The sequence below is a fragment of the Salvia splendens genome, chromosome 2, assembly GCF_004379255.2.
Source record: "Salvia splendens isolate huo1 chromosome 2, SspV2, whole genome shotgun sequence".
In the NCBI taxonomy this organism is placed as follows: Eukaryota; Viridiplantae; Streptophyta; class Magnoliopsida; order Lamiales; family Lamiaceae; genus Salvia; species Salvia splendens.
Window position 1 is genome coordinate 15531737 of NC_056033.1, and position 16640 is coordinate 15548376.

At 35.9% G+C, this 16640-nt stretch overlaps 1 protein-coding gene and 1 long non-coding RNA gene across 2 annotated transcripts; one reads left to right on the forward strand and one right to left on the reverse strand.

Moving 5' to 3' along the window:
- The first annotated feature begins 1257 nt into the window (after positions 1-1257).
- Positions 1258-2321, forward strand: LOC121770659. Its single transcript, XR_006043779.1, has 3 exons — positions 1258-1580; positions 1677-1759; positions 1878-2321. It is a non-coding gene; the product is annotated as an uncharacterized LOC121770659 (long non-coding RNA).
- An 8139-nt stretch (positions 2322-10460) lies between these two features.
- On the reverse strand, positions 10461-14315 carry LOC121789989 (inactive receptor-like serine/threonine-protein kinase At2g40270). The gene is made up of 9 exons (XM_042188303.1): positions 13966-14315; positions 13755-13893; positions 13616-13687; positions 13374-13517; positions 13145-13282; positions 11979-12448; positions 11652-11842; positions 11371-11503; positions 10461-11288 (listed from the first exon to the last, which is right to left on the reverse strand). Exons 1-9 carry the CDS (start codon positions 14066-14068, stop codon positions 10735-10737), a joined length of 1944 nt encoding a protein of 647 aa, XP_042044237.1. The 5' UTR covers positions 14069-14315; the 3' UTR covers positions 10461-10734.
- Positions 14316-16640: the final 2325 nt, after the last annotated feature.

Consider the following 16640-nt stretch of genomic DNA (forward strand, 5'->3'; position numbering starts at 1 on the left):
TGCACAACTAAAATGAGTGACTAGGGCTGGGTCGATAAGATATATCGTATCGAAAATTTTATATCGTTATTGTATCCAAAATATCGATTTGAAAGAATTTCATATCGTTATCGTATCGAAAGTTTCGGTATACAGAAATTTTGGTAGGGAAAAAAACTATATCGTTCCCATATCGAAATTTCGATATATCGTACCGAACTTCGGTATACCATTCTGAACGATATATCGAAAATTTCGTACGATATACTGAAATTTTATACAATTTCGAATACATGTATACCGAAAAATATAATTTCAAAATTGAAAAATAAAACCAAAATTAATATAATTTCAACACAATGAAATAAACATTGTTCACATCTCCATAATCAAAATCCAACAAACAAAACACCAAAAAATACCATAATCAAGTCAAGTCCGAATAAAATACATTACAATAATTAGCAAAAATTATCAACATCTTGATCTTGAGCACCAAACCCTTCATTTTGTTGAAACCATCTAGAAATATTAACATACATAAATTCAAGACCAAGAGATAAATTAGTACTAATTCAAAAAGGAATTTTAATCGTACACGAATATAAGCATAAAATAGAATTGAACAATAAATATTTTTTAAATATATAAATAAATTAAATGAATATCAATTAATGATTTTAAACTTTTAATCTTAAAAAATAAATTATATTATTATATTTTAATAGGTATAAACGGCATGTATCGATAATTCAATATGTATTGATTGTCGATATATTTCGGTATACCGATAATATCGATATATATCATAATATACCGCGGTATAAGAAAATTCATATCGTTACCGTATCAAAAACTTACGATACGATATTGTATAGTACCGAAAATTTCGGTATACCGAAAATTCGATATTTTTCAGTACGATACGATCGATATACCGTTTTTTCGGTATATTTACCTAGCCCTATGAGCGACTGTGAGCGCTTACATGCCACGTATGCCTGATTTTAAGTTGTTTCCATTTTTCAATTCTGTAATTTCTTTTCTCTTTCTTCTGCGTTGTCTTCTCTAATCTTTGTTGAAAATGGTTAATTCATTTGGATTGAGAAACCTCCATTGAAGAAGGATGAAGTAACTGCTAAAATTAGGGAAAACTTCGATAGAGAAAGTGGAGAAGAAAAAGGGGAAATTTCATTATGGACTACCTTTTAAAAGGAGTTAATATACAAATTACAGTAAGGGTGCCTTATATAGGCTAAGGAAAAATATAAACTACCAACTAATATAATACTAAACACTATCTAATAAAAGAAAAACAATATCAACTAATTACCATTTATTTTTAATTTCAACAATCTTTTTCTCTACCGTGTGCAATTCTCCCCCATTAGTGAACCTCTTCATTGCCATAACAGTAGCCTCTTTCAATATTTTCCCAAATTAAATCTCACCTCACCGTTGCATATACTGAAACGCTTCACCTGGACCTCCCCTTCCACGTCAAAGACCTCTTCACCGAGCTCCAAATCGGCGATGTCGAATAGAAAAAAGGCATACAGTTCCGCTCAGTTCTTTTTTCTCCAGATCTAATTCTCCTTCAAGTAACCCAGCAGTTCCATTTTCATGATTTTTTTCTCTAAATTGAAATTCCACAGCACATCTCAACTTTTGATTTCTTGCTTCTCCTATAATTTCAGAAATCACAAAATTGCAGAGAGAGAAATGTAAAACCCCTCCCACTCTCTTTATTCTCCTCGAATTTTCAGAATAATTGTAAAGCGTAAGATGCAAAACTCACAACAAATTTCTTATTTCCACTAACACTAACCCCTTCTTAATTTTTGTTGAGCTCAAATCAATCAAAAAAATTTGATGCGGTTGTGATAAAAAATCCACAGGAGTGAAGTTTGGGAAGAAATTTTGGGAGTATTGGATGCCAAGAAGGAAGAAATGTGGCAAGGACGAAAGAAAGATTGAGACGAAGAGAGAAGACCCAGTACAAAAACTCCATTTGCAGTGGTCGGCGCAAGGATAAAAAAGTTTTTCGGCGAATATGGAACATAATTCGGGCTAGATAAACTTAGTGATGTAGTGGGTAAGTGGTAGAGACGAAGTAGAGAGTGAATATTTCCATGGGTCGGAGTGGTGGCTGCTCGTCAGAGTAATGTGGAGAAACGAGCGGCGGCGCGCGGGATTTCTAATTCTAGGTAATGAAAGCTCCTGCACGACGTCGTGGTTTGGGTTGGGATTTCTTTTTGGTAAGAATCATGCGTGTGTTATTTTAATGTATTTTCAAATATATTCAAGACATCAAGTAGTACTCCCTTGCAAAAATATTAAAATCTCGCATTTACCATATCAAAAAATTATCCAATATATCAGTTTTTTTTGGTATATCTCAATTTTTGAAATCTTAACGGCATCAATTTTCACGCATGTATATATTGAAATACTAATATATAATATTCCCCCGTTCCATAGTAATAGAGTCATTTTGGTACGTTCTATATTAATAGAGTCATTTCTTTTTTTAGTAAAAGTCAACACATTTCTCCACACCTAGTTTACTCACATTCTCTCTTCATCTCTCTACATTTTTCATTTTCCCCTTTATTCTTCATTTACTTAAATCACCTAACACAATTTTCTTAATTTCTGTGCCGAAAAGAAACGCATACATTACTATGGAACGGAGAGAGTATTACAATATATTATACCCCCTCCGTCCTTTAAATAAGAATATTTTCCATGTAGGAAGGTCCCATAAAAATATTTCCTTCTATTTTTCGTAACTTTTATTTCTTTCTAATAAGAGCATCTCCAATGAGAGAAGGTATATAGAAAATGTATATCATGTATTTACCTTCTTAAAAAGTGAAATATATCTTTCTAAAAAATAACATATTCCAAAGGAAAAAGGTATATAGAAAGGTAAATTATTTTTAAAAAATAAAATAATAGTACAAAATGCATTAAAAACATAAAAAGTGTAATATCTTTTCAAATATCTTTCCTCTTGGAGAATGGTTTTTCATGAAAAGAAGACAAATATGGTAGTTGTAAGATTTACCTCTCCATCAATGGATTCAAAATGGGAAAAGGTATAATACATTCTCAAATACCTCTTCCATTGGAGAATGATTTTTCATAAAAAAAAGGTAAATACGGTAGTTATATTAGTTTACATCTTCATTTACCTCTGTGACGCCCCGGAATTTCTTTCCTTTTGTTATGGATAAGCCGAATTTATTAGGCTAATTAATCCTCGAGTGGAGGGCGTGTGAATGTAGAAATTTCCGTTGTAATCTCCATCGTGGAATAAAACAAGTTTTGTGAAGGAAGCAAAGTACAAGAAATGTTTTCAAGAATAAAAGTAAATGATATGCTTTTATTAGAAGAGCAATTTGGAGATACAATTACATGATTAATGGATATACAAATAGTACATGTTTACATGTGTGAAAGAGACAACACACACATCTACACTACATCTTTCATCCTACCAACTCTAGTAGGCAAAACTAGAAGTTAACTAATTTGGTATGGGATCCAAATAGCTACAAGAAGAGATCCCCTTCCTCTTTCTCCAACTTCTCTCTTCTCGATTCTTGCTCCCACAAAACTCTAATCTTGGACAGCCATTGCACCTACAAAAAGTACACCAAAAAGGGTGTCAAATTTTTAACACATGAGAAGGGGAAGAGGAGAGACAAGCTCAATTAAGATAGTAGGAGTAATAGGCAGCCAAGAGGCTGAGGTTTTCAGCTGTGAGATCAGCCACATTTTTGTCCCTTTTCAACTTGCATCAAGTGGGAATCAAAACCAAGCTGCCACCTAGTAAGAGGACTCAACCACAAGCCAAAATTTGAAGAACAAAGTCCCCTTTATCGAGACTAAAGGAGCAGCCAAGGGAGGGAACCTCTTTCCCCAAGAATTTCACCAATATGGAGTGAACAACAATATCACAAAGCTCAAAAGCAAGCTAAGATTGTAACCCGAAATAGCATATCACTTTCCAAGGATTTCAGGCAAAATGCCAAGACATGAGATATATATAAACAACACTCATCTCCCTTCTCCTCCCCACAAATTCGACACCGTAAATTCACTCAAATTGAAGGAGTGCAGCAAGGAGTGGAGGAGGAGCAAGGGGAAGCCTTGAGGCGAGGATCAGCCCCAGACCGAGAGAGATCACAAGCGAGGTAATTACCTCTGCACCATACTGCATCATGTAGAACACATAGATAGCACAAGAACTTAGTTTTTGCCAATAGGATCCTCATATCCAATATAGAACAGCAATAAACCATCTAAGTCTTTCCACAGTAAACATATATAAGAGTAAGGGCTCTTTACAGTAAACTAATCGCCCTAAAGGAAAAGTCAGGAATCGGTTTCACATAAGCTACTGCCCAACAAAGCAAGAACAATCATAGGAGCAAGCCTTTGTGTAGCAATTTAATATCAAGCTCAGTGGGTAAGAACCCCAAAGGTTCCGAATCAATCATCAATCGAGGACCCCAGAAATTTACGGAATAAGTAAAAAGGAGAAGGGAGAGGACTTAGCTTTAGGCCGAGCGCCGACGGAGCCCGGAGAGATGCCGGAGGAGGCGGCGCTGCCAGAGCAGCAGCGGCGACGACGGAGTGGCCGGTTACCTGTCGAGAGGCTGGAGCCGGGGAGCAAGCGCAAACGGCGGGGGCGGTCCGGCGCGGGCGCAACAGGAACGGAGGACTCCGACGGAGGCGCTACTGCCTCTCTTTCAACTCGACCTCCCTAATTTTTGCTCAGATTTGGCTAATTAGGAAAAGAGAGAGAACGATGTGTAAAATTGAGGGAGAAGTGTTAGGGAAGGGAGAGAGAAGTCCGACTTGGGGGCGAGAACCGCCAAAAAAAATCGAGGAAAACGGGAATGGGGGCGTGGAGAAGAAGAAGACGCTGCCCTCTTTTCTTCTTAAATTGGAATTTAGAAAAAGAAAATTTGAGGAAGGAATGTGAGGGGGGTTTGACCGAAGAAGAAGAGAGTATATTTTTTTTTATTTGGACTCATTTTCTGTTTGGGCCTTTAAATTGATTAAATGGGCTAGTCTTGTGGAAGTGAGATTTCGGGCCAATAAATTAAATTAGTGAACTTGGAATTTATTTATTTTGGGCTAAGTCCCCTATAAATTAATTCCCGAATAATTTATTAAATTCCCAAAGATGGAAAGTGAGGAAGTGGGAGACGCGAAGGGCCGACCGGCGTCGCCCCGTGACGCCATGGGCGGCCTTAAGGAAAATCTTAAGAAAAGATTTGAGAAAAAAGATTTTCCAAGAATCCATATTTTATTAAATAAGTGCCCAAATATTTATTTTAGAGAAAATAAAACTTCTCCGAAGTTAGTAAAGTAAATAAATAAATTCTGCAGAGTAGTGAAGCCCGAGATAGGATTAAGAAAATCCTATAAGACAAGACTAAGATATAGGTGCTATCCAATAGGATGCATGCATTCTTTTCTCAAGAGAAATAGTCAAGTACTAATTAGCGTGCTACGCTATTTATTTTCAAAGGATAAATTGCACAAGGGCAAGTGAGGCCAAAGTTGAGGAATAAGCATAACAGGTGGGCTTTCTTTTAAATATCCAGCAATATAGTGTGGATATAAAGCAAATACTTTTGAAGTTATGAAATATCTTTTTCTCAAAAATGGAGATGTGATTATTTTAAAGTTGTTGTCATGCCATAAAGTGTTTGTTTTCGAGACCTGTCTGATAGGGCTATATGTCGAGAGTTTGGCGATGCCAAAAGTTTTAACGAATTCGGTTCTCAATAGGACCTCAAATCCTATTCGGAATAATGTGCACAAGAGTCGTGAGCCATCCTAGAGAGGTTGGCCGGCGAGGGTACTGTTGAAGGTGGCCACCTTCACGGTACACTAGATTCTCAGACATGGCAGGATACACTAAGAACTTAGACTGCAGTCGGACTTTTAAGATCACAAAAGAATTTAGTATGCTCGGGCCTTTTTAAGAAAAACCCCCGTGTGATACTGTTGATGGATGACAACTTATATATGTATGTTTTGTTTTCGGCACGTGTCCACTGAGTACTCCTGTACTCAGCCCTGCATGTATTTATAAATGTGCAGGTTGAACGTCAAGAGGAATGAATATTGATCGGAGTCGATGCTATTAAATAATCAAGTGGATTTCTCTACGATTCGTGTCTTCATACACGAAGTCGTTTAGTAAGGACCTATTCCGATGTACTTTTGTCAAATGAGAATTTCAAGTCTCACCTTCGAACTCTGATTTAATTGATATGATGAATTATTCTATTTTGAGATCTTGTAATCAAATACTTGGCTTCTAATTTGTGGTATCAATTGATTGGCCTTTTGGCAAGTCCCTTGAGTTCTTTCCTCGTTTTGTTAATTCCGCTTGTTAGTCACGGATTTCCCGCTTTTGCTATTATTAGCAAAGTGTGGTCGTGACAGAGTGGTATCAGAGCCTCAGTTTCCTTCCTGCTCTGAGATCCACACCTTTCTTCAGTAAAGATCTAGACTTGTTCACTAGATCATTCCAAGTAATCGACTCAATCAATACTCCAAGACGTTCAACCAAACAAGTTGAAAGATGAAGAAGTGGGAAATTTTGAGATAACTAAAACAAAGTGTGACGAGAATGTTTTACCTAGTCAAGATAATAGAAAGAACTGAGAGGGAATAAGTACTCTCCCTAAAGAATGTAGTTCGAACTGGGACTGCGAAGGATGAACCATAAATCCTACTATTGCTTTCCCGAGCAACAATTTTAAGACGATGCTAGATAAGAGTTAAGCACGAAAGCGGGATCTAAGGCGACACGACTTTTGCACAAGAATAGCCAATGCCCAAATGGATAAGAGCACGAGAGGGGCAACTGTTGAAAATAGGGACGAGGAACGATGCTATAAGGGAATAGCACAAGATAGATCCTCACTGTGGCCAAGCCACTCATGTAAGATCCGAAAGCAAGTGTTGATCCCATCACGTTTCATGAGACCTTATAGAAACGCTCGATCTGAGATATGAACTTAGTCTAATGACATTAGATCACACAACAAGTGGCTCTAGTTGATGACTTTCCCTACATGGATTTTCGTACATCGATTCATTTTCTTTCGAATACCTTCGACGGACTCAAGATATCCCCACCACATGGATGAAATAGACAAATTTAATCAACAGTACTTACTTGGATTTCCAGAAAATCTCTTTCTTTGAACATCCTTAACGGAAATGCCTTCTTGTCTGTTTAACTCTGTTGATCGACCTGCGTTTTGCAAAGCATGGTGTCAATACTTTCCTTCTTCTATGAAAGTTGTGACCCATTTCCAGATCATGGTTAAAAATTCAAATTTTAGACACTTTGAGCAATTGGCAATACAAATCAATGTGCCACTTCTTATCTTGGGTATATCATATCGCTATTCACTTCCAGTTTCTATGAGCACGAGCTTTGCTCTTATATTTTCATATATGTCGATTGACAACAACTTTTCTTACTCATCATTCGTATATGCCGAGAGTTTGGAGATGCCAAAAGTTTTAACGAATTCGGTCCCAATAGGACCGCAAATCCTATTCGGAATAATGTGCACAAGAGTCGTGAGCCATCCTAGAGAGGTTGGCCGGCGAGGGTACTGTTGAAGGTGGCCACCTTCACGGTACACTAGATTCTCAGACATGGCAGAATACACCAAGAACTTAGACTGCAGTCGGACTTTTAAGATCACAAAAGAATTTAGTATGCTCGGACCTTTTTAAGAAAAACCCCGTGTGATACTATTGATGGATGACAACTTATATATGTATGTTTTGTTTTCGGCACGTGTCCACTAAGTACTCCTGTACTCAGCCATGCATGTATTTATAAATGTGCAGGTTGAACGTCAAGAGGAAGGAATATTGATCGGAGTCCATGCTATTAAATAATCAAGTGGATTTCTGTACGATTCGTGTCTTCATACAAGAAGTCGTTTAGTAAGGACTAGGGGTGTGCATTCGAGTTTCGGTTCGGTTTTTTGCCAAAACCGAACCAAAACCAAAAAACTGAATTTAGTTCAAAATCCAAACCGAACCGAACCCGAAAAACTGAAAAACCAAAACCGGAAAACCGAAAATCGAACTTAAAAAATCGAAAAATCCGAACAAAACCGAAAAACCCAAAAAAAAACTGAAAACCTGAAAAAAATAAATATAATATAAATATATATTTATATATGTGTATTTTATTTTATTTCATATATACTAATAGAATATTTATATATAATATAAAATTAATAATACATATAATATATATTATATAGTAGAATATATTAAAAGAATATATATATTATATATAATATAATATATTAAATTAATAGAATATATATATAATTCGGTTTTTTGGTTTTTCGGTTTTTTTCTTCGCCCGAACCGAACCGAAAAACCAAAATTTTTTTATTTTTAAAACCGAACCGAAAAACTGAAAAAATCGAACCGAATTTCAAAATTTCGGTTTGGTTAGGTTCGGATATTCGGTTTCTGGTTTTTTTGCTCACCCCTAGTAAGGACCTATTCCGCTGTACTTTTGTCAAGTGAGAATTTCAAGTCTCACCTTCGAACTTTGATTTAGTTGATATGATGAATTATTCTATTTTGAGATCTTGTAATCAAATACTTGGCTTCTAATTTGTGGTATCAATTGATTGGCCTTTCGGCAAGTCCCTTGAGTTCTTTCCTCGTTTCGTTAATTCCGCTTATTAGTCACGGATTTCCCACTTTTGCTATCATTAGCAAAGTGCTGTCGTGACATCTCCCCTTGGAGATGGCCTAAGATGGACCGAGGGGTGGCAAATCATGCGGATTAGGTCTTTATTAAGACAACTTGATAACGACCCAACCCAATAAGGCGTAACCGAACCCGTTAAGGAACCTGTCATTCCGAACACGAACCCGACCTACTATCCTCAAACCCGAACACGATCAGAACCCGACATAAACCTGATAACGACACGATATAATATTGGTTGACACAACACGATAACGACCCAAACTTGATATTACACGATTAAAACTAATATTACACGATTAAAATTATTATTATCTAATTAAATCTAATTTTTAAACTTGATTTACATAATAAAAATTCATTTTCTACAATTTAAACCTGATTTACAAGAAATTAAATAACTCAAATAAAGTATTATTTTCTTTTAAAAAATAAGAATAAGAATAAAAATAATACTATTTCTTAATTGGTTATTCGCATCCAACCCAAACCCAATCCAAATTTTTTGGATTCTTAACAAGTCAACTCAATAAGGACATGAACCTAATAAAGTTTGACTCAAACCCATTATTTTCATGCGGATACGTTTTGATTATCGTGTCGGATCAAAAATTGTCTGCCCTAGGTGGACCCCAATCTCCACTAACAATACTATAATTATTTTTCTTTCTATCTCTCTTATTTTACCAATTGTACATTAACTCTCGTGTCGTCCCATAGGTCCATATTTTAGTGGGACAAAGGGAGTATTATATTTAATATATTTATGTATAGTATAAAATAGAATTAAAAAGAAAAAATTTCTGAAAATCCTACATTTAAATATTGTGTATAAAATAGATTTTGTTTGCGTAACGGTATTACGGTATACTGTATCGTACTTCAGTATACCGCAAAAACGGTAAGGTAACAGTATTAAAAATTAACTATACCGAAAATTCGGTATGATATTTTGTCATATCACAATTTTCGGTACGGTATGTGGTATGGCGTTTAAAATTTTTTGACAATATTCAAGTTAGACCTAATGAGGTATAATTGCATCATAGTTTTCTCTCCGTCCAATACGAGTATGCATTATTTTCTTTTTAATCCGTCCTACAAGAGAATGCATTTTTTAATTTTTGAAAATTTTTTTTCCTTCACATGAGGTGAGACCGCCACTAGCAATATTTTTATTATTTTCTTTATAATTCTTTCTTACTTTATTAATAGAGTTTTAAAACTCGTGCCCAGTTAAAAGTACATACTTTTGTGGGACGGGAAAGAGTATTATTTTATATATTAAGATATTTATATTTACTGAGTTTATTGATATATTTTTAGGGTGGAGCAGTTGATTATATTCATGTTGAAATTGAAGAAAAGATTATGGGTCATAGTGGGCTATCTAGAGTCCCATTGAGAAATGATTTTGAATTTGGAATTAATCACCCATACACCATGAATAAAAATTCCAATATAGACTCCAAATTTGGACACAATATTCAAATTCAGAATTAAGCTTACTAATATTTTGTTTGGATCTGATCTTGGATATGTAATAATTTATTTTTCTAACTTATTTTTATAGACAAAATTTATTATGTGGAGGAGTAATTTTGGCATTTTTTTTTTGATACAATAAAAACCTCAAACCATAAACGGCGGAGAGCAATACTAATTTCAACCCAACAAAAAACAAACAACGAGACACAAAATTTGAATTAATATAAGAATAAATTAATAATATATGTTACACTAGTTCCTATTTGACACACCCACTTTCTGAACTGCATTTCACATTCACATAAAAAAACCTCACTTCACATCTTTCACCAAAAAAATAAAAGAATCACATATAGTACTCTACTTATATTCACCCCCATATTTTGATTTTACACCTCTCTACATACTTCAATTTATACCAAGAGGCAGCAAGAAGCTTTCTCCATAGCCAATAAACATCATAAACAACCCAACCTTTAGCTGGCCTCAGTCGACAGAATCTCAAGCTCCGCCCACCAAAGGGGCGACAGCTTCGGGATGGCTCCATCGGGCCCTATCCCGGTGATCACTCTCAACCTCGTGCACACCTCTTTCATCGACGGCCTCTCATCCGCACAACACCTTATGAGTTCACCAATTTGTTGGAGCTGATCCTCCTGATACGTTCCCAGGGTCGGGTCCACCGTTTCCCTCAGAGATTGCGTTCCCCCAAGGTAGTCGCACGCCCAGTCTTCAAGGGAGTCACTGCCCGCAGTGTATGGAAGCCTACCCGTCATCATCTCAAACAGTATCACGCCAAAGCTGTAGACGTTGCTCTGCGGATCCGTTTGCCTCACTGCTGCGGCGCCCTCGTCCCAGAAGACAATGTCGGACACTTTGGCAGCGTAGTCCTCGGTTAGATAGATGGACGAGGAGGTCAGGCTTTTGTGGGCTAACGGGGGTGTCAATTGATGCATGTGCTCGAGGCAGTATGCGATTCCCATTGCAATTCTTAATCGCGTTGTCCAGTCCAAGTGTTCCGCTTCTTTTACTATGACATAGGTGGAAGAATGACGGTCAGCTTGAACATAAAGTAATTCAGAAACCATAAAGCAAGAGGAACGAGCACTCACTGTGTATGTGCTCAAACAGAGTCCCGTTGGGAGCATACTCGAAAACCATCATTCTTGTGAAAGGCACCTGCTCATCACAAAAGCCGAGTAGGCTGAGGAAATTCTTGTGATTCACTTTCGATAGCGAGTCAATCTGACACGCAGACGAAAAGGGTGTTAGCGCCAAGATAAACTATTAAAGACTAGATTTTTATAACTCTAAGACGGAAGGACTTCGTTCTAGAACTGGATGTCGACATACAAAACATATTCATGTAAATTCATAATCACATAAAATGCACCTTCTTTCTGAATTGGATCTCGAGATTACTAGACCAGTCCTTTGCAGATGACATGGCGACGGATGTGACTGCTATCTCTACTCCACTGGACAATGTGCCCTTATAGAAGGTACAAATCGAGGTTGAACCAATCACGTTGCTAAAATCTTCACAAGCAGCCTCAAGTTCAGATCTCTTGAGTTTTGGGACACCTGAGACGCCAAGAATGGATACTTTAGTGACGGAATTCATCATAGTCGAGATCCGTTATGGCTCACGATGCAAGAACAATGATATTAATCACATAAATTTAAATATGATTTGCAGTGTAGAGGTAAGAAGAGGTACCAGTTACAAACGCTCTCTGTAGCTGTCCACTTAATCCCGTCGCCCAGGGCTTGACAGTTGCAACTTTACCATATTGATAGACGGCAACACCAATGACTACAAGCAAAAGTAATAGAGAGCCACCAATGGCTGCAACCAATACAAGTGTGCGATTCTTTGTGCTTCTCTCAGCTGGGCGAGTTCGATTCTCTGCTTCTGGAAGTATTGTTCGAGAATTATTGTTAGCGGAAGGGGCAGAGGGAGAGGAAGGTGATGAAGGCGCAGGCAGGGGAGATTGAGGCACAGAAGGAGCAGGTGCAGGAGCAGGAGTAGGAGTCCGAGGAGTAGGAGCCGGAGCTAAATCTGGATCTGGAATTAAGGGTGGTTGAAATTCTCTTGGTGGAAATCGAAACCTGAAGCGCTGTTTTTTTCTTATCGGTGGTTCTTGTAATAATTTCCGCTCTCCCGCATCTCGTTTTTCCCAAGAAGTCCTGTGGAGGTAATGCATATCATGAAATTGAAAAGGAAAAGTAATATTGAATGTCAATAAGGACTCTGATGCATTTAAAGGATGGGACAAGCAAACCATACTCCCTCCGTCCCTCAAAGTAAGAACTATTTCCTTATTAGTCCATCCCAAAAAAGTATGAACTTTCAAATTTTGAAATAGTTAAACAACACATTACCCCTACACGTCATTTTATTTACAACTTATACCATTACACTACACTACTAATGACATGGAGCACACTCTCCACTAACACTACTTACACTACCCTTTATCTCTGTCTCTTACTTTACCAATTATACATTAAAACCCGTGCTGAACCAAATGTTTATACTTTTAAGGGACGGAGAGAGTATAATGTTAAGAACCTATCTTTGATTCAATTAAGACATGAGTTTACATATTTATGTACAACACAGAAGTTGTTATTGTAGATATGTATTCACTACATATTCATGCTAATAGTAATACTCCTATATAGGAGTAACTCGTATATAGGAGTATTAATTATTTATAAACACACTTGTTCATTATATCCATGTGTCACATAAAATACTTCATAAACATGTTAAATCCACTGTGATCACTACCAAAACTCCCATTCATTGTCACTCTCTATTTTATTATTACTATTCAAGAATCCAAGCAAGTCAAAAGGCAGTGAATAGATTGTATGTACCATGGCGTAAATAGGCTTTCACAAGCTGCCTCTTTGGATCTGGACAACAGCTCCTCCTCCACCTGAACTTCAGATAGCTTCTGAAGCTCATAAATCTCAGGACATATGTGACTAATACGCTCATTATTGTCGAGCAAACTGCATCACAACACAAAAGAAGCCTATTCATCAGACAGAGAAAAAGATTTTCCATCAAAAGATTGAGCAGGCTTCATTCAATCCAACTTACAGAAGTGTCATTGAGAAATTGTTGCCTAGACTACAAGGAATCTGTCCACTAAAGTTATTGTATCCAAAATCCAACACCTCCAATCCTTTTATGTAAGTGATTTCTTCCGGGATCACACCCGAGAACAAGTTGTTGCGCAGAATTCTTCAAACAAACAATTTCAAGTAAATAAAACCACAAACAGATTACAAAATTGGCAAGGAAATAAAATACTAAATTTGAATTGTTTAGCATTATCTTACAGAGATTTCAAGTGAATTAGGGTCCCAATTTGAGGAGACAAAGTACCTCTGAGGCATAGATCTTTGAGGTTCCTGCAATATAAGATTTTCTATACATCAAAATCCACAACAAATTAAAAGCATTATTTCAATCACTTACAAATCAACAACATATCCTTTTGAGCAGCCAACACCAGACCAAGAACATGGATTCTCCACTCCAATTTCATCGATCCAATTTGACAAAGCTCCATGTGGATCACTCACAATTTCTTGTTTAAATTTCAGCAAAGCCACGCCTGTTCAAGCAAAAAGGTTCTCCACTTCATTTCACATCGCAATTAGGCACAAAACTCACATAAAAATCATACCTTCATCATTGAGAGACCAGCAAAAACCCAAGTTGAGCAGACAAAGGGTGCATAAAGCAAATGCCGCCAAGAACCGATTTTGAGAGCTCCACAGCTCTTTCATTTCATCAGAAACCCCAATTCGAGTAGAATTACAATGAAATAATCAAGCCAGCTCCAAAATGGCAATACAGCGAGTTTCTTGAAAATTGTTTAACCACCTAACCTGGTTGACTCAGTCGAGCACACAGATACAAATACGGTACAAAGTTGAATGACTACTTGAATCAAAATCGAAAGGAGTACTTGAATGCGAATGCGTTCTCAACATTGATTCCTGAAAACGCGTAAATACAATGCCTTCAGTTAAAATTAAAAACACCAAGAAAAGGGGCTTTATACACTTTTGACTCTTAAAAAAAATATCACCACACTGTAAATGACCAATCGGTCCCTTTTTATTTGTACTTGTTACTACATGTATAAACACCTTTATTTACTTTATATTTTTTTTTCTTATTTTGTTTTCTTAGGGACAAAAGGTGATTCGCTCACCCCAGGCGCCCCCATAACCCGGCCCGACATCGCTATGGAGGGGTTCAAACACGGTACCTCAGCGGCCCATTAGGTGGGAGGAACTTATTTTGTTTTCTTCACTTAACACATAAAATCTCGTGTTATATTTCTTAAGACGAAGTGAATACAAGAAAAAGGAAAAATGCATAAATGTAATCGAAAACTAATAATACTATGACTCATTATATCTCATGATTAAATATATACTACTATTAGTATATTTTATTTATAAAATTGAATAATAAGTCATAATCAGCTTCTTTAATACTCCCTCCGTATTTAAAAAATAAAAACATTTGAAACGGCACGGGATTATTGTACAATTGGTAAAGTAAGCGAGAAAAATTGATAAAATAAGAGAAAGGAAATGAAAAATGAGTAAAGTAAGAGAGAGAAAGAGAAAATGTAGTGAAAGTAGAATTAGTGGATTGTGGGGTCCATGTTCTAAAATAGAAAGATTCTAAAGTTTCTATTTTTAAGGAACACGCCAAAATTGAAAATAGTTGCTATTTTTAAAAAAATGAGGGAGTAATAATTTCACAACTTACTCATAATTACTCCCTTCGTCCACGATTCAAAGAACTTTTTTGCCATTTTGGTTTGTCCACAGTTTATAGAACCATTTACTTTATTCTACTTTTAGTACGTGGATCTCACATCCCACCAACTTTTTACACTCACAATCCAATATAAAACTAATACTTTAAATGGGTCCCACATTCCACTCACTTTCTCCCTTTACTTTTCTTCACCAAGTCAAACAATTTCTTAAAACTCGTTCCAAGTCAAAAATGGTTCTTTAAATGGTGGACAGGGAGAGTATTTAAAATTAAAAATTATGAATTAGTAACCTAACGATATCTACGTGGATATATGCTGATGCGATTACAGAGCGATCTTTCTCAATTGCGGTGCTGACTTTTGAAATATTGACTCTGTAATCTGTTATACTCCTTTCGTCCCATTAAAGATGACTCACTTTCCTTTTTGGTTTGTCCCAACAAAGATAACTCATTACTATATATGGAAACACTTTTATCTCTACTTTACTATCTCTCTCTCTTACTTTACTCTCTTCACTTCACACACAAAATAAAATTGCATAAATTCCCGTGCCGCCCAAGGAATGGATCATCTTCCTTGGAACGGAGGGAGTACTATCTAAATAACTAGTGTTTACACCCGTGCTATGCACGAGGCATATAATTTTTAAATAATGAATATAAATTTTAATGAAATATAGAAACTAAGAATTAAAATATAAAGATTTACAAAAATATAAATGTGATTATAAATAAAACATTTATACTAAATGAAGAATTTATTCATCAACTGTAAATGAAATATTTGATATTCGGCAATCAGTTTTATACAATTTTAATTTATGATTAAGTGGAGTAAAATAAATGACAAATAAGAGATGTATGACTAATGATCGAAGAGTATGAGTTAGTTAGAATAGGATACTGCATTAAAGAACCTGTTATTTGATTACCAATTAAAGAGGAAAATTAGAAAACAACATAACTCATAGCTATTGACCTTTGAACGAATATACCAATATTTGATAAAAAAATAGTAAGATCAAACAAAAAAAAATGTGATTCAGGACATAACTAAATTTACCATACAACAATTTCATTAAAATGAATATAAGAATTAAAAAAATAATTTTATTTTTCTCAAGTTATTATTATCTAATATAAATACATTATATAAAAACAGGCCCAAAATATGGTTCTACATCCATAAGATATCAGTCCAAATAGATTAAAAGAATTGCCTATATGAAAATGGTAAATTTAGCCCAAATAAGAAATTGCAGGCCCAGACTTTGCCATATATTTAAGCCAATATCATCAATCTAAAATATTGTGAGAAATAAATTAACTAATCTTATCTTAGGTTTTTAACAACTTAATAATATAAGATTAGTGAATTAGGTAATTAACTAATCTTATTTTACTCAATTCGATTTTTTAATCAGCCAAAAAATAATTAACCTTCCTCATCCATTTTCTCTCATCGAGATTACATCTCCCTCAACCCTAGCGGCGCGATTTTTCCGCCGATTACACCCACCACCACCGAAACCAACGACTACCTCCATCACCGCCACG

Excerpts from the sequence above, each read along its gene's own strand:
- LOC121789989 (XM_042188303.1), bottom strand. The coding sequence starts at position 14,068 with ATGAAAGAGCTGTGGAGCTCTCAAAATCGGTTCTTGGCGGCATTTGCT. Across the intron at positions 13,894-13,965 it reads CTGGTCTCTCAATGATGAAG|GCGTGGCTTTGCTGAAATTT; the intron begins GTATGATTTTTA and ends TTGCTTGAACAG. Across the intron at positions 13,518-13,615 it reads CTAATTCACTTGAAATCTCT|AATTCTGCGCAACAACTTGT; the intron begins GTAAGATAATGC and ends GTTTGTTTGAAG.